Below are 23,026 nucleotides of genomic sequence, written 5' to 3'. Positions count from 1 at the left end.
GAGAGAGAGAGGGACGGGGGAGAGGGATGGGACTGAGGAGAGAGAGAGGGACGGGGAGAGGGAGAGAGACGGGGAGAGGGAGAGAGACGGGAGAGACAAACTGGGGGAGAGAGATTCCCTGCACGTCTTACAATAGTGGGGAAAAAATCTTTAATATCCACCAACAGGGCCTCATTTAATCGTCTCTTCTAAAACCTGCAGGCAGTTATCGCTCAGGAGTACACTGAGCTGGGACACTCAGGGCATTCAATTCATTGCAAACAGGTTAGTGGAGCTGGTGTCTGATATGAACACCTTCATTATCACAAGAGCACAAATAGGAAAGCATTGTCAGGAAGTGTTTCCCCTAAAAGGGAAAGAATTCTGCTCATTTTTCATTGTTAATTGTTTTTAATACCGTGAACTAAAGAACTACAGCACTTTATATTTATTGGTTGGTTGCATTGTGATTAATATTTTAATCACTTATTTGGACGTACAGCACGTCAGCGCCATAGGAAAGCCTCTGCTCCTGCTGCTTGTGTAGCCATTGCTATAGTGACATGAGGGATGGGCTAATATGTTGAATACTTTAAAATTAATTCTAATTGCATGAAAAAATATGCCTCTTTCGGCTCACCTTGTTTGTCGATGCATAACCGTGTAACTGAGTGACATTTCTGAAGTGTTAATGCATTATTATGCAGTTCTTTTATATCCCAGTCATTTCTGATAAGTAATTTTTTTTAAATAGAGTTTGTACATGATGAACTAAAAGCTTTTAATTAATTCTACTGTAAACAAACTTGCAGAATGGGCATGTAAATGACAAATGAATTTCAATATAGATAAGTGTGAGGTGCATTTTGTTTGGAGGAATAAGAAGGCGACCCACTCCTTGGAAAATAAGAATCTAACTGGGGTAGAGGTGCAAAGGGATCATGGGGTATAGATTCACAAATCATTAAAAGTAGCAATGCAGGTTGAAAAAAGTCATAAAAGTGCAAATAAAGCACTGGGGTTCATTTCTAGAGGAATAGGATTCAAAAACAGAGAAGTTATGTTAAACTTGTATAGACCCTTGTCTGATTGTCTCATGATTTGAGATGGTGGGATGGCAATATGGCATTATTGTATATGTGCCGCCTTCCTTTAGGAATTTATGTTAGTTTTCAAGTTAATTCAGGGGTTTAATTAATTTGGGTCGATTCCCATTGTGTGCTGCCACCTAGTGGATATTTGGTACCTAGCAAGTGCAGTAAAGTAAAGTAAATTGCTGTAGATCACAAGACATGTAGCTGGACACATGGTGTTGCAAGTTATTTTCCTGTTACGTTTCGGCCTTGGACACTATTTGGCTGTAAGTACTTGCGAATGTTATAGATGATTAGTGTACACTATATTTTGCAGAAAATGTTTAGTTTGTAACCTTTCTCTGTGAGCAAACCTACACAGCTAGCCGCGAATTGCTCGCTCTCTGTATCTAACTTGTCAGCTTGTTGCTGTATTTTGATGCACTATGTACAGGGCTAATTTAAAGTGAATGTAAGAGAATGCTTTTCAGTTTGCTAAATGTATATTCACAGTAAGCTGTGTTTTCACGTGTTTTGGTAAGTTACATGCCAAATGTATTGTGTTGCTCATGCTTACCTAAATTTGTGTATGCATATCAGTTATGTGCTTGTGTACTAATGTATGCTTCCACTTCTGTATTGTATTTCAGTTTCACAATAAGAATCTTTCAGTAAAGTTTACAAGAAAAGTCAAACCTTGTGGTTTTTATGGGAAGATATCAAGTTGTTAGCTACCCATCTAGCTCTGCATAGGAACACGCTGCAAGGGCAGAATAGTATATATGCTTCTAAGTATTGCTGTTGCTGTCGTTGTTGTAAAATTTGTTGTTGTAAAAGTCATTGTTGTAAAAGTTGCTCACGGACAAAAAGGTCACGCTCAAAGGAGTTCATGGCCCGCTCAATACAAAACAAATTAGAGGGAACATTGGTAGAGAGTCATCTGAAAACCTGGGTGCAGCCTTCTGTCTCTGTGAAGTCATCTGTGCAAGGCTGAGCACTAACCAGATGGTGCTATGTACTGCCTGCACACTCCTAGATAAATCTTTAAATGCAATGTGGCCGAGGCTGCTTGAAATATCCCCGCTGGAAATGAGTCATCAATGATATCATCAGACCCGCACCATTTAATAGGGCCGGGAAACGCGCAAGCCTGCCTGAATAGGTGCCATTAATGGAAAGTCGGTCTAAGTAGCAGGATGAAATGAAGGAAGGAGTTCCGAGCTGCCACACCAACCACCCACACTCGACCCGCCCAGGTAATGAACATTCCAGCCCAGGTTTCAGCTTTCTCAGGAGTTCCCTAAATTCTCCTCTTAAAGTATAGGTTTCTTCAGGACAGAGGCAGTTGACAATGCAATTACATCGTCGCATCACTAATCGCATCATTGCACATATGGAGTAATGGGAAGTGAGCAGGAGAGTGGAATTAGACCCGGCAGCTCATTTTGGGGGTTGGGGGTTGATGGGCCAATGGGCCAGATGGCCTGTTTCTCTGCTGCACCATTCTATGATTCTAATATAGAGTCATTTTAAAAAAATGTATTAGAAGATGTTACTGTAGAAAATGTTTCTTCTACAGTTCTTTTGCTTGCTGTGGTTCGTCCGTATTAGAATAGCAGCGAAGTGAAGGAAAGCAAATTTCAATTTTGATTATCAAAACATTCATTTGTGATTTCTATTCTACTGCACTCCCAGTTCCTATTCTTACATTATGTTCTTTCTTCAAGGCATCGAGTTCTTGCTACGTATAATGTTCAGACTGTACTTTTTTTTTCTATGCAACATTTAATTTTTCTGTTATGAGCACAAACAGAAACATTAGTTTGGGTGTTCAGTATTAGTAGTTCAGTATTACTGCAGAGATCCTCACTGATCTTAAATTATTTTTAAGGGGCCCTAATATTTTCTTTATTTTATAATATTCACTTGTGCTTTTCTGACATTGAGGGAGCAACTCTCCTCTTAAATGCACTTACATTACAACCCGCAGCATCTATGTAAAGTGACTTTGCATTACAACAATGCTGCAGTTTTAGTGTAAATGCAGCCTGAATCCAGTGTCATGCCCCAACCTGATACCAGAATGAATGAGGAGTAAGACTCCTTGGAGGAGGGGGCCTTGCTTTGAAATGGATCTGTGGCCTTTGCACCCAATTTATCTTCCAACTTTAGTGTTCATGCAAAATGCTTTCAGCTTTGAATGAACATTAATCTTGAGAAATGTGAATACCTTGTCAGTGAAATTGAAAAAATTATCCTTTCAGAGCATTGCAGGCAATAAATCAGCACTCGTGAACTTGAGAAACAAAGATATGAGGGTAGAGACAGTATTAGGAGAAACATGCACAAATTGGCATCACCCTTGGACTGGTTATAAAAATAGCTGGTGGGTCAATGAAAATGTCAGACTGTGTAGCTGGAGGTAATCTTCTGAAGTACGAGGAAAGCGTCCATAGTTGTAGTTAAAATAAAATGATGGGGCAGAACTTACATTGTGTATATATATTATATACATGTGAGGTTGTTGACACTGAGTGTAAGAAAAGAAGGATTCCATTTTCCGACCTAACATCCTTCATAAGAATTGACAAAAAAATTCACCCTTCTAATAAAATGCCAGTCTCTTAAGGTAAATATATTGTTATTTTCTCTCACCTGTCCATCATTTATGTTGCTATCAGCAGCAAGTGGTTGTTTAATTTCCTCCTGTCCCAGATTAAGCCTCAATTTTGCCTCTTGTGTTTTTCCAGAACCTTCCATACACACAGAATTTTTTTTTATTATCATTAATGAGATTGCTGCAATTTTATGATTGTCATTTAATTAATGTAATTAATAACGCTAAAGCACTTCAATTAAGCTCAGTCAAAAAAAAAAGGAGCTAACTTTTCTACATTAATCATCTAAAAGCTAGCTGGGAGCAAAATTCATCATTTTAAATTGATTCAAGCTAAATGAAAATGCTTTTGCTCTGCATTGACAGCCTGATGAAAATTTCCACAGAAAAACGGATGTTGGGCACAGAGCAAAAGTAACGAAAAGTCAATACATGTTGCATATTATATTTAACACAAGGGAGGCGTATGACAGATACCAAGGGCTAAATGCCCCAGAATCTTTAGAGGAGTACAGAAAGTGCAGGAGTGCAATTAAAAAGGATATTAGGAAAGCAAAGAGAGAGCATGAAAAAGTCTTGGCAAGTAACATCAAGGAAAACCCAAAGATATTTTATTATAAATATATTAAGAGTAAGAGGATAACTAAAGAAAGGGTAGGGCCTATTAGAGTTCATGAGGGTAATCTGTATGTGGAGGCAGGAGACGTCGGTAGGGTTCTTAATGAATACTTTGCGTCTGTTTTCACAAAGGAAAGGGGCGAAGCTGATATTGCTATCGGGGGAAGGAGTGTGAAATATTAGATGAAAAAAACATAGTGAGAGAGGAAGTATTAAGGGGTTTAGCAGCTTTAAAAGTGGATAAATTCCCAGACCCAGATGAAATGTATCCCAGGCTATTAAGCACAGCAAAAGAGGAAATAGCAGAGGCCCTGACCATCATTTTTCAATCCTCTTTGGCTTCAGGTGTGGTGTCGGAGGACTGCTAATGTGGTACCCTTGTTTAAAAGGGGAGAAAAGGATAGACTGAACAATTACAGGCCAGTCAGCCTAACCTCGGTGGTGGGTAAATTATTGGAAAGAATTTTGAAGCGCAGGATAAATCTTCATTTACAAAGACACAGAATAATCAAGGATAGTCAGCACGGATTTGTTAAGGGAAGGTCGTGTCTCACAAACTTGATTTAATTTTTTGAGGAGGTAACAAGGAGGGTAGATGTGGGTAGTGCATTTAATGCAGTTTATATGGACTTTAGCAAGGCTTTTGATAAGGTTCCACATGGCAGACTGGTCACGAAGTTAAAAGCCCATGGGATCCAGGGCAAAGTGTCAAGTTGGATTCAAAATTGGCTCGGAGACAGGAAGCAGAGGGTAATGGTTGATGGGTGTTTTTGTGACTGGAAGGCTGTTTCCAGTGGGGTTCCGCAGGGCTCAGTACTGGGTCCCTTGCTTTTTGTGGTATATATCAATGATCTAGACTTGAATTGATTAAGAAGTTTGCAGATGGTACTAAAATCAGCTGTGTGGTTGATACTGAAGAAGGAAGCTGCAGACTGCAGGAGGATATCAATAAATTGGTCAGGTGGGGCAGAACAGTGGCAAATGGAATTCAATCCAGAGAAGTGTGAGGTAATGCATTTGGGGAGGTCTCACAAGGAAAGGGCATACACATTAAATGGTAGGACACTGAGTAGTGTAGAGGAACAAAGGGACCTTGGAGTGCATGTCCACAGATATCTGAAGGTAGCAGGCCAGGTAGATAAGGTGGTTAAGAAGGCATACGGAATACTTGGCTTTATTAGCCGTGGCGTAGAGTACAAGAGCAGGGGGGTTATGCTTCAACTGTATAAAACACTAGTTAGGCCTCAGCTAGAGTACTGCGTGCAGTTCTGGTCACCACATTACAGGAAGATACTGCACTAGAAAGGGTACAGAGGAGATTTACAAGGATGTTGCCTGGAATAGAGAATCTTAGCTATGAGGAAAGACTGGATAGGCTGGGTCTGTTTTCCTTGGAACAGAGGAGGCTGAGGGGAGACGTTATTGAGGTGTATAAAATTATGAAGGGCATAGATAAAGTGGATAGAAAGGACCTATTTCCCTTAGCAGAGGGGTCAAAAACCAGGGGGCACAGATTTAAAGTTATTTGTGGAAGGTTTAGAGGGGATTTGAGGGGAAATGTCTTCACCCAGAGGGTTGTGGGGGTCTGGAACTCACTGCCTGGAAGTGTGGTAGAGGCAGGAACCCTAACCACATTTAAAAAGTACTTGGATGTGCACTTGGGATGCAGGGCTATGGACCAAGAGCTGGGAAGTGGGATTAGACTGGATAGCTCTTTGTTGGCCGGCGTGGACATGATGGGCCGAAATGGCCTCCTTCCGTGCTGTAACTTTCTATGATTCTATGATTCTAAGTTTGTTCTGCACAATTACCATTCCAGAAACTTAAGTTTGGGTTTTGTTTTAATTTTCAAACATCGGGTTATGTATCCATTATTAGCCGGTGTTATTTGAAACAATGTCTGCATCAAATTGGGAGGGATGAACCCACTGTGAAAAAGCACTGAGCAGGAGCCAGGAGGTTCCCATTGTTACAGGGTTGGTCTCGCAACTTGATGTTGATCAGGGTGGGAGGGAGGGTGGGTGAGGGATGTGCAGGGACATGAATTTGCAAATTGTGGTGGTATACAATTTTGCTGCTGCTGATTACCTCACCATGGAGACCAGACCATACGGTGGTCACTCCTACCAATAATATCATGGACAGACCTATCTGCATCAGGTAGGTTAGTGAGGATGAGGTCAATCAAGTTACTTCCTCATGTTAGTTCCCCCACCATCTGACATTGGCTCAGTCTGGCTATATCCTTCAGGACTCAACCAGCTTGGTCAATGTGGTATTACCGAGCCACTGTTGGTGGTGGACATTGTAGCCCATCACCCAGAATTTTTGTAAGTTCAGTGCTCAACATATGGGGCTGGATTTTAATTCAGGTTTGGGCTGCGGTCGTGTAATCTGCATTTCGCGTTATCCACCCGAACCTAAATCGATGTGGGAGATTGATGCAATTTTAACTTAATTGGCTAATTGAGTTCCAACGTGTGGGAACCCATGGCAAATGAGTTTTTCCAGTCTGAAAGTCGCCTCCGATGATGTCATCATTGCTGCTGCATTTAAGGTCTGCAACAAGCCTTGCTTCTTCTGCAGACTGCCAACCTTTTGGCCTTTCATAGAAACATAGAAGATAGGAGCAGGAGTAGGCCATTCAGCCCCTCGAGCCTGCTCCGCCATTCAATGCGATCATGGCTGATCGTCCAAATTCAGTACCCGGTCCCTGCTTTCTCCCCATACCCCTTGACCCCTTTAGCCTTAAGAAATATATCCAACTCCTTCTTGAATAAATTTAATGTATTGGCCTCTACTGCCTTCTGTGGTAGAGAATTCCACAGGTTCACCACTCCCTGGGTGAAGAAATTCCTCCTCATATCTGTCCTAAATGGCCTACCCCTTATCCTTAGACTGTGACTCATGGTTCTGGACTCCGTGACCATCGGGACCATCCTTCCTGCATCTAGTCTGTCCAGTCCTGTCAGAATTTTATAAGTTTCAATGAGATCCCCTCCCATTCTTCTAAACTCCAGTGAGTACAAGCCCAATCGACCCAATCTCTCCTCATACGTCATTCCTGCCATCCCAGGTATCAGCCTGGTGAATCTTCGCTGAATTCCTTCCATGGCAAGAACATCCTTCCTCAGATAAGGCGACCAAAACTGCACACAATACTCAATATGTGGTCTCACCAAGGCCCTGTATAACTGCAGCAAGACATCCTTGTTCCTGTACTCAAACCCTCTCGCTACGAAGGCCAACATGCCATTTGCCTTCTTAACCACCTGCTGCACCTGCATGCTTACCTTCAGCGACTGGTGCACAAGGACACCCAGGTCTCGTTGCACTTCCCCTTCTCCCAATCTATTGCCATTCAGATAATAATCTGCCTTCCTGTTTTTACCACCAAAGTGGATAACCTTGCATTTATCCACGTTATATTGCATCTGCCATGCTTTTGCCCAAACACCCAACCTGTCCAAATCATCCTGGAGTTTCTTGGCATCCTCCTCACAGCACACATGCCCACCCAGCTTTGTGTCATCTGCAAATTTGGAGATATTACATCCAGTTCCCTTGTCTAGATCATTAATATATATTGTGAATAGCTGGGGCCCAAGGACTGATCCCTGCGGTACCCCACTAGCCACTGCCTGCCACTCGGAAAAAGACCCATTTATTCCAACTCTTTGCTTTCTGTCTGCCAACCAGTTCTTTATCCAAGTCAATACCTTGCCCCGAATCCCATGTGCCTTAACTTTACACGCTAATCTCTTATGCGGGACCTTATCGAAAGCCTTCTGAAAGTCTAAATACACCACATCCACTGGTTCTCCCTTATCGATTTTACCAGTTACATCCTCAAAAAATTCCAGTAGATTAGTGAAGCACGATTTACCGTTTGTAAATCCATGTTGACTTTGTCCGATCCTGTCACTGTTTTCCAAGTGCTCTGCTATTACATCTTTTATAATGGACTCTAGCATTTTCCCCACTACCGATGTCAGGCTTACCGGTCTGTAATTCCCCGTTTTCTCTCTACCACCTTTTTTGAATAGTGGGGTAACATTAGCTCCCCTCCAATCCATGGGTACTGTTCCAGAGTCTATCAAATTTTGGAAGATGACCCGCAATGCATCTACTATTTCTAGGGCCACTTCCTTAAGTACCTTAGGATGTAGATTATCAGGCCCTGGGGATTTATCAGCCCTCAATCCCATCAATTTCCCTAACACCATTTCCCTACAAATACTGATTTCTATCAGTTCCTCCCTGTCATTAGACCCTATGTTCCCTGACATCTTTGGGAGGTTATTTGTGTCCTCCTTTGTGAAGACAGAACCAAAATATGTATTTAATTGGTCAGCCATTTCTTTGTTCCCCATTATAAATTCCCCTGATTCTGATCGCAAGGGACCTACGCTTGATTTCACCAATCTTTTTCTCTTCACATATCTATAAAAGCTTTTACAGTCAGTTTTTATGTTCGCTGCAAGCTTACTCTCATATTCTATTTTCCCTCTCTTAATTAATCCCTTTGCCCTCCTTTGTTGAATTCTAAACTGCTCCCAATCCTCAGGTTTACTGCTTTTTCTGGCCAATTTATATGTCTTCTCCTTGGATCTTATGCTATCCCTAATTTCCCTTGTTAGCCACGGTTTAGTCACCTTTTTTGTTTTATTTTTATGCCAATCTGGGATGAACAAATTCTGTAGTTCATCCATGCTGTCTTTGAAAGTTTGCCATTGCCTATCCACCGTCAACCCTTTGAGTGACATTCCCCAATCAATCCTACCCAACTCACGCCTCAGACCATCGTAGTTTCCTTTATTTAAATTTAGGACCCTAGTCTCTGAGTCGACTACTTCATTCTCCATCTTAATGAAGAATTCAATCATATTATGTTCGCTCCGACCCAAGGGGTCTCGTACAACAAGACTGCTAATTAATCCTTTCTCGTTACATAATACGCAGTCTAAGATGGCCTGATCTCTGGTTGGTTCCTCGACATATTGGTCCAGGAAACCATCCCTTAAACACTCTAGGAATTCCTCCTCCACAGTATTGTTACTAATATGGTTAGCCCAATCTATATGTAGATTATGTCACCCATGATGACTGCTGTGCCCTTGTTGCACACTTCTCTAATTTCCCGTTTAATGCCATCCCCAACCTCCGCATTACTGTTTGGGGGTCTGTATACAACTCCCACTAACGTTTTCTGCCACATGGTATTTCTCAGCTCTACCCATACAGATTCCACATCATCAGAGCTAATATCCTTCCTTACAATTGTGTTAATCACTTCTTTTACCAGCAATGCTATCCCACCTCCCTTTCCTTTTTGCCTATCTTTCCTGAATATTGAATACCCCTGGATGTTGAGTTCCCAGCCTTGGCCACCCTGGAGCCATGTTTCCGTAATCCCAATCAAATCATATTCGTTTACCTCTATTTGCGCAGCTAATTCATCCACCTTATTACGAATGCTCCTCGCATTAAGACACAAAGGGCTGAAAATTCAGTAGGGTTAGTGCCCCATTTGAGGCGCTAGAGGGCCTAGCGCCGGAGTTATGGCCGGTTTGTAAATTCAGTGGGGCCCTGCTATCGGCGTTAGACCGGTTGCGCTGCGCCGGCACCGATGACATCATCGGTGTGCGCAGCGTCCCGGTTGCCGTGGTGACGGGCCCCAACGCCGAAATTGAGTTGCGGCCGCCTCGCCCGTGGCAGCCGCAACTAACGATGTTTCAGCAGAGTCCTACGCGAGTTAGCGCCGGCGCATTAAGGTCGCGCGGCAGCCGGCCGCTTTCCCGCCGGCCGCCTGCCCGCACCTCCCTCCCCGGACTCCTCCACCCCCCCCCCCCCGTGGAACAGATGCGTCTGGCCTGCGAGCCCGGCACTTCTCCGAGGTGCCGGGCTCATTTTTTTCAAGATTTCAACGGCCAGCGGGCGGGTGCAGGCAGCTCCTCCTTAACTGAAGGAGGAGGCCTGCACTTCCCCAGCCTGCCGCACCGCATCGGGTGCCGCAGCGCCGGAATTGCGCCGCAATGCGGCAGTCAGCGCCCATTTCAAGGCGCTGACACCCTCCTGTAGCGCCGGCAGCCGTTTGGGCGCGGCGCTACTGAATTTTTGGCGCGCGCAGGGGTCTTAACACCGGCGCTAAATTTCCGGCGCTAAAGCCCTGGCGCGGCGCCAACTGAATTTCTAGGCCAAAGCCTTCAGGCTTGTTTTTTTAACGCTCTTACACCTATTAGAATTATTATTTACTGTGGCCATGTTTGATTTAAACCGTTGATTTCTCTGCCTGCCACTTTTGTTTTTCTCCTTCATATCTTTTGCTTTTATCCTCGTTTCCCTTTCCTCTGTCCCCTACAGGGACCTGAAGGCAGAATGACCAGCGAGAGATCTAGGTCTGCTCCCAGTTTTGATGACGTTGCCTTGCAGGCTTTAGTTGAGGGAGCAAGAGCTCATAAAGAGGTGCTCTTCCCTCCTGCAGGGAGGAAGAAGCCTCCCCAGCAGACCAAGGCTGTGTGGATCCAGGTGGCAGAGGAGGTCAACTCATTATCAGTAACCCGCAGAACCTGAATTCAGTGCAGGAAGAGTTTTCATGACCTTCTGCACACTGGAAAAGTGAGTATGAATTTCCCATCACCCTCAATTTGATCCCCATTGCCTTTCCTCACCAGCACTCAGCTTTAGCAATATCTTCCTCCACATCCCACTTGACACTGACATCCATGCACCCTTACCCATCCCCACTCTCTCTATGGTCACATTCACCTAACTATTCGACTATGCAGCCCTCACACTCCCTATCACTGTGATGCTATGAAAACAACTGACAACACGCAGGGAGGGCTCTTGGTCTTGCCACCTCACTCCATCTTTGTCTCCTTCTAAGCATCTATGCTATGGATTATCTACACACTCCTTCATTCTCACTCAACCTCCACTTGTCTCCCTCATTGCAGGAAAAGAGAGCTCACAATAAGAGAGTAAGAGCGAGGACAGGAGGAGGGCCACTCTCAGTAGCCCACCTCACCCCCTGGGAGGAGGCAGTCCTGGAGATCGTAGGAGTGGAGCAAGAAGCGCAAGTGGGGGCTGGACAGAGGGGTGCATCACAGCAAGCTGGTGACAGAATAGTTTTCCATCTCTCTCATTGACATTGCATGAGTCGCTGATAATGATTCTGAAGCTCTAACAGATGGACTTATGATCCTCTGCAATATGCAATGTGCAGGTAACCTTGGCATCACATCTCTGACTCTTTCCTTTACTCCCCCACAGGACCATCACAAGCATCCGGCCCCACTAACTAGGAGGAAGAGCATGAGCCTCAAGACTCCTCAGAGGAAGCTGCAACATCTGAGGGCGCAGTGTCAGCAGAATTCAGCACATGCAGCACCAGCGCAGACACTCACACCTCGCTGGGTCCTTCAGGACATAGAGTAGTTGTCACCTGCTGTATCACAGCTCACAAGTGAGCATTAGCAGATTGTGGAGACAGGGACAGCAGTGGAGAGTCCTAGTCGGAGGGCGCAGGACTCTGCCAGCTCGGCTCAGCTGCATGTCGACCCTCTGCCTCTGGGTCCATTCATAAGATCAGCGGTGCTGGAACTCCAGGAACAGATGCAGGAGTCTCTGGCAGGTTTTGTCTCCAGGGTCGCTGCAAGTGTGCAGCGAATGGAGGAGTCCATAGCGAACATGAGCAGAGCCTTTGTGGAGTCATTCGCGCATGAACGCATCACCATGGAAAGGATGGCAACCTCCATGAAGGTGATAAATTGCCAGAGTGCAGAAAACATGGTGAATGTTCAGAATAGAATGACATCTCTGGAGGAGCGATGGTCATCTATTGAACAGAGAAACCAGACCTTCATGGAAGTCCTTCTGAGTAGGACTGCCAGTGCAGATACGGGTCCCCATGGTCCCCCCTGATGTGCAGCAAGGTGCTCTCAATCCACTTGCAAGCGCTGAGGGGGACCTGACCTATGAGAGGGAAGTTGGTGGCAGACATCAAGGAAGTGGGGGCTCCTCTCCAAGCGCTCACACTTCCATGTCACTGCACAGCCCTCGGTCAGAGCCCCACCAGAGTCCACACCCAACTGAGATCGGCGTCTCAACCCCTGCACAGCCGCAGGAGCAGCAGACTGTTGCCGAGCCCTCAAGTTCGCAACCCCAGAGGACGCCCGCCAAAGGTGTCGAGACAGGAGCAGCAGGAAAGTGAGCAAGGGGCCTTCACATCTGCTGAAGCCACAGGGGAAGCACCACGTAGGAGCACGCGTAAGATACTGCACAAATAGTCACAAGGGTAGTCACTTGGGTGAAATTTGATGTTTTCTGTGAAAAAGCCAATCAGATGAATAATGTAAATAAAAAACCTGATGGCTACTGCTGTAGTTGTGGCGTGTGTCATTTCGCGAATGGGACTTTCACATTGAGGGCTTAGGATTATTTGCAATTGTCAGTATGGTGGTCAAATTGCTAGGAATCTGCTGGTCCTTGGTCATTTTTGCTGCTCAGGTAAGAAGCTGTGAGGCAAAGGTGCTTGATTGGCTAGGCTAAGCAAATCTGGCCAAGATGTGTTGTTCCTTGCATCCCGGGCAGCAATGTTTTCGTGTACTGCTACCGCTGGTTGATGGGCCTCTGCAAGATGTTAGTTTTCGCTCTCCTCCTCCTCCTCCTCATCTGAGGAGGATATGTGACGAGCCACTTGGTCCTCAGGTATCTGCAAGCCACGTCGCTGTGCCATGTTGTGAAGTGCACAGCAAACCACGACCATTCTGGAGACCCTGGCTGCTGAGTACTGCAGGGCTCCACCTGATCTATCCAGGCATCTGAAGCGCATCTTCAGCAAACCGATGGTTTGCTCGATTATGGCTCTGGTGGACATGTGACTGGAGTTATAGCTCTCCTCAGCTTCGTTGGGGCTCCGGCGTCATTAGCCACGTCTTCAGGGGATAGCCCTTGTCTCCAAGTAACCATCCGTTAAGTTGGTCTGGCGGACTGAATAGCGGAGGCACACTAGACTGGCGCAGTATGAAGGAGTCATTGCAACTGCCAGGGTACTTGGCACAAACATGCAAAATTTCCTTCTTGTGGTCACACACCAGCTGAACGTTAAGGGAGTGGAAGCCCTTGCGGTTGACAAAAATACCTGGATTGCGATGGGGTGTCTTAAGTGCCACATGTGTGTAGTCAACGACGCCCTGCACCCTTGGAAAGCCTGCCAGATTAGCTAATCTAACCACACACACCGTGACACTTGCTTGATCCTTGGTGAAATGGATGTGATTGTGCACGATGGCAAAGAGGGCATCAGTTACCTGTGTGATGAAAGTGTGTGCGGCCACCTGGGAGATGCCGCTGATGTCTGCTGCTGATCCCTGGAATGAGCCTCAGGCAAAAAAGTTGAGTGCGGTGGTGACTTTGACGGCCACTGGTAAGGGTTGTCCACCTGGTCCTCTGGGCTGCAGGTCTTGTTGCAGCATTGCGCAGATGTCACCCACTACCCCTCGCGAAAGTCGGAGCCGCCTTTGGCACTGCTGCTCAGACATGTTGAGGTAGCTGACCCTGTGTCTTAGACCCTGTTTGGGGGGTATCTCCTGCGCCAATGGGCTTCCATGCACTGGCCCCTTCTGGCCTGTGCAGCTTCAGGTGGGTGAGCAGCAGCTTGGCGCTCCTGTTGTTGCTGCTGCTGTTGGTGCAGCTGCTGTTGGTGCTGCTGCTGTTGGTGCTGCTGTTGTTCCTGGTTCTGCTGGTGCCGCGGCTGGTCTTCGTCCTCATCTAATGTCCAGAAGGGAAGGAAATAAATGGCTCCCATGCTTCTGGTATATGCCTCAGTTGAGGAAGCGCTCAGTGAAGGTGGCGAGAGGGGTTTCCCAGGAGGTCACACTGGAGATGGGTGTCAGGCTCCAAACTTCCACAGCTGTGGTTGTGCCTTCTAAAAGTTCCCCCAGACCTGAGACTACAAAGTCCTGCCAGCTGTAAATGATGGCTGATCAAATCTCCTCTTTAATGGTTGACCTGCAGCCGAGAGTCAGCAATCCAATTGTGCTTCCGCCAGGTTTCACCGTCGTGTTTCAAAACAGGCGCGTTTCACATGGGAAAAGGGTTAAAATCGCAAAGGCCTTTCAAAATGGCATTATAGAGGCAATTTAGTGCTTGTTAAGGGCCTTAACAGCCTATCCCGCCTCTTGGAGGCAGGACGGAGACGGGACCATTAGACACGAATTAATGAAAATTGCATGGAGGCGGGGTTAGGCCCGCCCGCCAGTTTTTGCAATTTTAACCCCCCACACGCCTCCAATCCTGCCTCCACGGCCCAATGAAAATCCTGCCCATGATGTCACTGAAGAGTAGTAATCAACAAAGAATACTGGGCAATATAGTCAAAACAGTACATTATAAGTCAGAGCAAATCATACTTAAACTATACAGCTTGTATACAGTGTTCTGGTCAGACCACACCTTGAATACTGTACTCAGCTCTGGCCACTGAAATACAAGGGAGAAATTGAAGACTTGGTTATGATGAAAGACAGGAAACACATATGCTTTTCAGCCTTGAGTGGAGGAAATGGAGAGATGACCTTAAAGATAATAAACAGTAAAAAAAAAGTATATCCAGAATACTACTTTAAATTAACAGTAACTTGAATGTATATAGCACCATTAACGTAAAAAATGTCTCAAGACACTTCACAGATGGGAATAGGGAATCAACAGTGAGTCGGGAAGAGAGTGATTAGGAATAGGGCAGGAAACTTGACTCCACAAATAGTTTTGAGAAAGTTTTTAAAGGTGGAAAGAGAGGTAGAGAAATGAAGAAACCTTGGGAGAGTGTTCCAGAGTGTAGATCAATGCGACTGAATGCTCTGCTACCAATGGTGGGGCTAAGGGAGGTAAAATTGAATAGAAGGCCAGACTCATAGGAGTCGAGCATTCTTGAGTGATTTTAGGGCTGAAGGAGCTTTCAGAGATGGGGGGCATTAAGGCTGTGGCATACTCCATAAATTAGACTGAGGCCCAGAAATTGGGCTACATACCACCACCCGTTAGGGCCGGCATCCTGAAAAAATGGCGGCCATCGCTCTAATGCCCACCTCTGGTGCAGGACTCGCCGGCCGCCATTTTGGTAAGAGCCATAGTGCTGCCGCTGGCCAAGGGCTCAGCCATGCCCCTGCCAAGAATGGCCAGCACCGTCTCCTCCAAGAGAGTGAGGTGAAGTTAGGAATGGGAGGTGTGCCTCGTGATTGGTAGAGATTGTTGGTAGGTGAGTGATTGCGGGGTAGGGGGATGGTGCATTGAGCAGTGTGCGAGGCTAGTGGTGCAGTTGATAGGTGACAGCTTTTGAAGATGCATTCAGTGACATTGACCACTTGTCTGAGTTCATGAAGCTACTTTGGACACTGGAGCCAGGTCGTGGGGGCGACTCTGCTGGCAGTGACGGCCTCGGTGATCTGGTCCCGCATCCTTCTTTCTGGAGGGCCTCCTGGCTCCTGTGGGTCGAGGACCTCTCCTGCACAAAGCTGGAGTGCTGCATGCGAGACCCTGGGTGCCCTTTCCCTGGGTTGTTGAGCCATTTTGGTTAGTGCTGGAGCAGTTTTGCCATTTTTTTAGGTGAAGAAGGCAATTCAACTTTAATAACTGAAGACTGCCATTTGGGAATTTTTTTTAATGTTAATTTTTTTCAGAAGGCAGTTGAGCTCTAAGGGCTAAAAACTGCCTATTTTTAAATGAAGTTTTTTCATTTTAGAAGGCAGTTCCCCTTTAGGGGACCACACTGCTTTCTGAAATGACAGCCTTGCTTTAAGAGAAGGCTGTTCTTGCTGCAATGACACTACGGCCATGTTACATTGGGCCTCCTGAATGAAAGCAGCCTTGCACAGTGAGTTTAGTGCTGCGGTAATGTTAATTAGCAAACAGCGCCAATTTACCGGTGCTGCCAGCACTATAAATTTCAGCGGTTATTAACTGTGCCCCGCGGTGCCACCGGCAGGTTGCCAGCGGCCTCGAATTTCTAGGCCTGAGAATTTAAAATTTAATATGTTGAGTGATGTACAACCATGGGAGTGATGAATGAATGAGGCTTATTGTGGGACAGGACATGAGATGCAGAGTTTTGGACAAGTTGAAGTTGATGAGAGTACAGTATGTAGGGTGTTGGAGCAGTCGAATTTGGAAGTGATAAATGCATGTATAAGAGTTTCAACAAGAGAGGGGCTGAAGTAATGGTGGAAGCAGGCAATGTTGCGAAGGTGCAAGTAAACAATTTTGATGGTGGATAGGATGTGATATTTAAGGCTCAGCTCAGGATCAAGTATTATGCCAAGGTTATGAATGGTCTGCTTCAGCCTGAGAATGTGGCCAGGAAGGAGGATGGAATCAAGGACAAGGGAGCATAGTTTGTTGCGAGCACTAAAGATGATGTTCTTCCCGATATTGAACCAAAGAAAGTTGTGGCTCATCTAGGGTTTGATGTCAGACAAGCAATCTGACAACACAGAGGCTGTTGAGGGATTGAGGGTAGTGTGGATAGGTAGCTATGGGTGTCATAAGCCTACATGTGGAAGCTGACTGTAGATTATGTTGCTGAGGGATAGTATGTAGATCAAGAGAAGATAGATCCTTCGAGGATTCCAAAGATGCCAATGTGGTGGAAAGAAGAGAAGTCATTGCTGGAGATGTGCTGGTTGCGTTTGGATAGATAGGAACGGGACCGTAAAATGCCTTACCCCTTACCTCAGACAAAAGGACAAAGGGGCATAGGATGTAGTAAATTTAGGACTGTTATCAGGAATTTCTTCATACAAATCATCGACATGTGGAATAGTTTTCTAGGTGAGGTAGTGGCGGTGAAAACACAAGAATGATTTAGGAAGATTTGGATGCTGTGATAGGGGGTCAGTAGGGGCTTTCTGGATGGATGAACTAAGACTGACCTTCCACCACTGTACCTATTTTATGATATTAGAAGAGCACAGGGAGATCAACAGAGGAAATGCAGAAAAGATGACAAATAACATTAACATTTAAAAAATAAATACTTCTGAATCATTTAAAATGAAAGGTACACAAGGTAAGCTGGTTAAAGAGCTCTTTCTATTAGAACTTAGTGATCACACCTGCAGTAATAGGGTTCAGCTGATCAATAATACACCCAGACCTAATGCTGCTCAGTGCTTTCAGCGCCATTTCTGCTTCCCAAAGATCAGCCTGTGCTTCTTCCAGATTTTTGTAAAGTTCCTCTGGAGTCTGATCCCTGCAAAACAGGTCAACCCGCTCTGAGTACTCCCTGATGCACTGACATCAACAAGGTAAAGCACTTCACAGAATTACAATACATTGTTGAAGGATCTGTGTTGTCTGGTTGGATAGTTTTGGAGGTAAAATCAGTTCCTGGATCAATCAGGTGAGCTCGAAAATGACCGAAGAACCCGGCAAAGCTGGGGATGTGGAGGTCCTGCTGATCTAATAGCAGGACTTCATTAACATTCTTTAGCTCCATTTCCTGCCTGGCAACTGGCCAAATGGACAGCCTGACCAGCGGGCAGGTTGGTGGGGGGGTGGGGGGGGGAAACACTAGTAGCAGGAGGTTGCAGCCGGGGGCCCTTGGGGATGGTCCCCGGCAACCAGGAGGTCGGAGAGGCCCATGTTCGAGAGGGCTGGGGTGAGGTCAGCAATCGGGGCTGGCGGAGATCAGCAATCATGGATTGGGGGAGGCTGAAGGCTTCCTGCTCCTCCTGGCCCACAAGGAATGCTGAGAAAGGCACGTGTCTTGTGGAGCCAGCAGCTCCCGCCTCCCTTTCACTGCCAGGTTTCCTGACGCCTGGGAAACCCGCACAGCAACCGAAAATTTTAAATCGGGCTCCAAGTTGCATGGTGAGAGCCTGATTTAAATATGTTAATGGAGTGTCCCGACTCTCCACGTGGGACACTCAGACACAGCGATATCCATTGCCATGAAAAAGGAAGCAGCATGTATGTAGTTGTTTGGGGTCGGTGTTGTGCTTATTTCACATTTTACCCTGACCCTCGCCCGCCCGTCGTGGGGTTGGGTGTGGGGGGGGGCGGGGTTAGTGTCGAGGCCATGGTTTCGTTATCAATGCTTCAGAAGGGAGCTGCCTCAGAGTTATGTTGCGTCCTGGAGACCGATTGGCAGACAAGATGAATTAGCGGGTCAGCCCTGTGCACGGCTTCGATGGTTACAACAGCATTGCATGTTTATGCTACCGAAACCTTTCAATCCACCACTGGTGACATTTGTCACATTCATCATCAATGCATTAGACAAGTGACTAAAACCTTGTTTGGCAAGAGAAACACTTTCATCACTTTCCCATGAAAAGAAGCAGCAACACTAACCACAGGAGTCAGTCACATGTAAGCGTAAGTAGTTTACAATGGTCAGCTGATGAGCTAGCTTCTCCACTCAGTTGATTTGCATACAACTCATGCTGGTGGCACAGCTGATCTGGTCTATCATTTTCACTGCAGTGCCAGCAGAGGTCCCACTATCATTACAGAATATGAAGCAGCTAACTTGTACTGCCCTATGCTATATATGTGGGAAAAAATGAACACAGTCTTTCTGAGGAATAGTGTAAATTACATAGCAGACAGAATGAGTGAACAGACTATTTCATCTAGAGGACTGGGTTTTTTTCTGTACCTGTTAGAATCTGTGGGTTTTCTGCCAAATGTTCTTTCCAAGTTTATCACATTTCGCTGTAATTTGTTCAAAGTTTCCTTGGCTGCCATTGCCTTCCCACTACTGTCATTTAAGAGGCTGTCAATGAATCGCTGTGCTTCTGGAACTTCACTGTAAACAAAATGAAGCTGGCAGAAAGTAGACAGGAATCACTTGTTTTATAAAGAATGGAATAACTAGGATTGGAAAAAAATGATAGAATCTATGCTTAACAAAAAGTACAGGACTCACATCTTTATTCTCCATATTGTTTTTCCAGAACTTGCACTGAAAACACTACATATATCTGTGGCAAATTGGATGTTGCCTAATTGCCCGAGTTGATTTCTTTTAACTTATATTGGACCTGAAATTGCGGTCAGAGGCTTCCCGCGGGTGAATGCCCCCGATCCGCAAGAAAAGTACGCACCTACCTGGTGCCTCCGTATCTTCGGAGTCTTGCAGTCCTGTTCCCGCAGGCGTACGCCTGCGTAAAGGCCCACGTAACCCAGGGGCGCTTGCGGTTCACAAGTGACTCTGGGATCACGTGGGCTGGCCCAACCAATCAAAAAGGGGGATTCCCATTACGCTTATGGGGATTCCATTTACGTACGGAATCCCTATAAGCATAATAGGAATTACATTAAAAAATACTTTCACACAACCTAAATAAAAATAAATCACCACATGTTTCAAATCAATAAAAATGCAATTTAATTAAACATTTAAAATAAAAATGTAATTTTTTCGAAAAATAAATTTAAACATTTTTATAGGGGCCAAAAATAACCTAAACTAATTTTAAAGAATTTTGAATGTTTAAATAATTTTTTTAAATGTATTTTAATATTTATTTAAACCCTTATGCTGGTAAAAGAAGGCCCTATGCCTGCTTTTACCAGGCGTAAGAGTTTAGTCCAACTATCCACCACTAAATGTCCATTTCCTGTGCATGCGGATGACCTGTCAAGCTGAAACTTGACAGATCGGCAAGTTCCGGGTATTCATACATGCACAGCGCATGCGGAAACCCGGAACTTGCGGGACACAGCGTACGTGGTCATAGGCCCCATAAAATCCAGGACAATAATTTTGTAATGCTTCAGCAATTTTTCTCAACAATAAACCAGCTCGATAGAACTAGTCCCAGCAATAGTGATTTGGAGTGCTAATTAGTAGGCAGGTAGGATTGTTATCTACAATCTCAAACATTTCAGGCTATAGTGAGAAGATCACTTCTGGTGGCAACTGAGGCATCAGGTGTCATTCCATTCCGTTCGCATATTGGTGGGCTTAACTAAGGTAGGTGTTGGGGTACCTCCTGCTCACATATGAAAGGGTAAACATTCACCTCAGTGTAGCAAATTTGATTGGTAACTCAGTGGACTGAGTACCCCCTCATCTCATAGAGTTTGGGTGGGGGTGCTCTTTTGTATGCGCTCTCTCTCTCTCTCTCGCAAACACAGAGTGGTCTGTGTTCTCAAGGCAGCAACAAGAAGCTATCTGTGTTCTAATAGTGTGGACATTCTCAGCTTCAGAAGCTTAGGTAAGGTTCAAATGGTAAGTTGTATTTTTATTGTTTTCCATAACCGAGGAGTGTTGGGGAAATTGTTTCTAAAACAATGCAAACTGTATACTGTTCATTCATGCATCATTTTATAAATAAACCAGTTGATGGTCTAAATCTGTGCATTTCAGTGCATCTTCCATAAGTAGAGGGGGCCCAACTCTGTCCTAAAAGGCTCATTCTTGTGTGGCACAGCCATCCACATCACGGACCCTCAGGAGGCACTTGGACAAAGCACTAGAATAGGCCATCGGCAAACATCCACAAGCACTGGGGTACGCAGGACATGATGCAGATACAAATTAATTTGTTTTGATTATGTTGCCATAAATGACTTAAATAGTTGCTAGCTGTTTGGTTAGATTGACAAAGAATTTAATAGGGTTATTATGGTTCTTGTGGTTTGGCACCGATGCAAGATTGAATGGTTCATTCTGGAAAAAGACCAGTTGTTAAATGGGGTGATCAGTGGTGGGAGATGAGCTGTAACAAATAATGGATTAGGCAACAGAAAAATGGGGATAATTGCTTCCTAACCCGCCTGGCAGAAAACAAGAAAGATTGAATCAGCCACCCATTTTGCACCCCACCCAATTTTACTTTCCATGGACTTCAGTGGGGTGTAAATCGAGTGGCCAAGCTGATTCTATCAGTTTCCCGTCAAGCAGATTAGGTTACAAATACTCGCAGTGTCCAGAATTAATTTGCATTACAGCTTTTTTGCTGGTTTTGCCTGTGGATCTGCTGCATCCTCGTCTAGGCTTGATCTTCTGCATCTACAATGGCCCAGAAATTAGGGTCTCCACGGGTGAGTACGCACGGGGTACTCACCCGTAGGCCCGATGGAAATGCCGGTTTCCTGCATGCACTGCGCATGCGCGGGAAACTGGCACGTCTGTTCCCTGAAAGCAGGGGTTCAGAGGTCGAACACGTGCACGGGGGAGGCTGCGCGTGCGCATCGAACTTCATTTTTTTTTACAGGTTTTCCTGGGAGGGTAAGCCTGCAGAATTTAAAAATATAAAAAGCAGTCATAAGGCCTGCTTTTTACAAGGTAAGTGGTGAATTAATTACAATGAAATCATTTTTTCCACAGGTTTATTATTTTTAAATACTTTAAAGCAAGGTAAGTTTAATTTTAGCCCCGTTAGAAAATAAAATTATTTTTTTCAAAAATTTATTGTTTAAAATAGTTATTTCATGTAATTTATAGTTTATTTTAAAAATGTGATTTAAAAAAAAATTTATTTGAAGATTTAGTGCTATTTTGGGGCCATAGTATTTATAAGTCTTGACAGCACTTCCTGTTAGACTTATGAATGGAGCATTCCCTGCTCCGATTGGCTGCTCATGGCCCACGTGATCCCAGGGGATGCATCAAACTAACTGCGCCCCTGGGATATGCAAGCACTGCGCGCTGGCAACTGGACCAGGCCCCGGATTGGAATTCCACGGGGGCCCACAGCTCAACGGCCGGCGTGCTAGGTAAGTGCAGATCGGGGGCTTGCACCCGTGGGAAGCCCCCGACCCGAATTTCTGGGTCAATAATTATCTATCTCTGCATCCTCCTCTGGAATTTCTACATCCAGGCCTTTCTGGAGAGGATAATTGTGGAGACCATAGCAGGCAACCAAGAGATTGCAGATGAGATTTGATGGAGGTTGTTGTGTCTCCTTGTGTTCTTATACTATATATATTACAGACACTTTTAGTTCCATTTTAGTTAATGCTTTTACTAAGCTGTATTCTTGCTTTTGTTACAGTGCTGCCGCATGGTGCGGAGTGATACAAGATGTCCGACGCTGCACTGTGCACTGCCCGTGCACAGTGTGCCACATAGCAATATAACTACACCATACCAAAGTAGTTCCATACCAAAGTAGTTCCATTTAACGATGTGATAATATAACAATGTAACATCCCTCTTTCTCAAAAAACTAAAACATGAAATTTAACAATTTAAATTAGCAAATATTATATCTAACTTATTATTATCAACTACAAAGAATCGTGAGTTTTTTTTATTCGCAATATCGCTCAGGTGGTTGGATGTTGTCCCTCCATCGTGTGGATTTGGTGGTGACCATTCCTCTCTGCGGTGTTTTTGTGTGTTCCGCTCTCATTGTTGTTGTTGCTGTCGCCTTTGGAGTTGGAGTGTGCATGCTCGTGGTTGTTTGATTTGTAGCGCTTGTTTCTGGTGTTGTACTGCTTGTGGTAGCTGGTGTTGTCAATGTTGCTGATGTTGTCTGCTGCTTATCCAGTTCAGGTGAAGGTCTGATGTGGAGTCTGTTCTGTCTGTATTGGTTACCAGGTTCAGTCTCTACGAAGTAGGATCTTGGAGTATCAGCTTTTCCAATGACCTTGGCTGGATTCCAGGTTTTCAACACCGGGTCTTGCACATGCACTGATTGTTCATTCAGCAATTCTGGTAGCGTCTTTGCATGTTTATCGTAATGTTTGCTTCCTACGATTTGTGCTTCTGCCAGCTTTTGTC

At 45.1% G+C, this 23,026-nt stretch overlaps 1 protein-coding gene across 1 annotated transcript in view; it reads right to left on the bottom strand.

Moving 5' to 3' along the window:
- Nucleotides 1–23,026, bottom strand: part of kifl (kinesin family-like) — a 205,785-nt gene that overhangs the window by 85,882 nt on the left and 96,877 nt on the right. The window contains exons 12-14 of the mRNA XM_085962276.1: nt 18,950–19,116; nt 17,403–17,539; nt 3,708–3,805 (exon numbers count right to left, since the gene is read on the bottom strand). Of these exons, the coding sequence (XP_085818402.1) occupies nt 3,708–3,805; nt 17,403–17,539; nt 18,950–19,116 (402 nt within the window). The remainder of the gene's footprint in view (nt 1–3,707; nt 3,806–17,402; nt 17,540–18,949; nt 19,117–23,026) is intronic.

The sequence above is a fragment of the Somniosus microcephalus genome, chromosome 1 (assembly GCF_052327205.1).
Source record: "Somniosus microcephalus isolate GS21.2 chromosome 1, FLI_Smic_1.0, whole genome shotgun sequence".
Taxonomy (NCBI): domain Eukaryota; kingdom Metazoa; phylum Chordata; class Chondrichthyes; order Squaliformes; family Somniosidae; genus Somniosus; species Somniosus microcephalus.
This window is presented reverse-complemented; position numbering and strand designations above follow the sequence as displayed.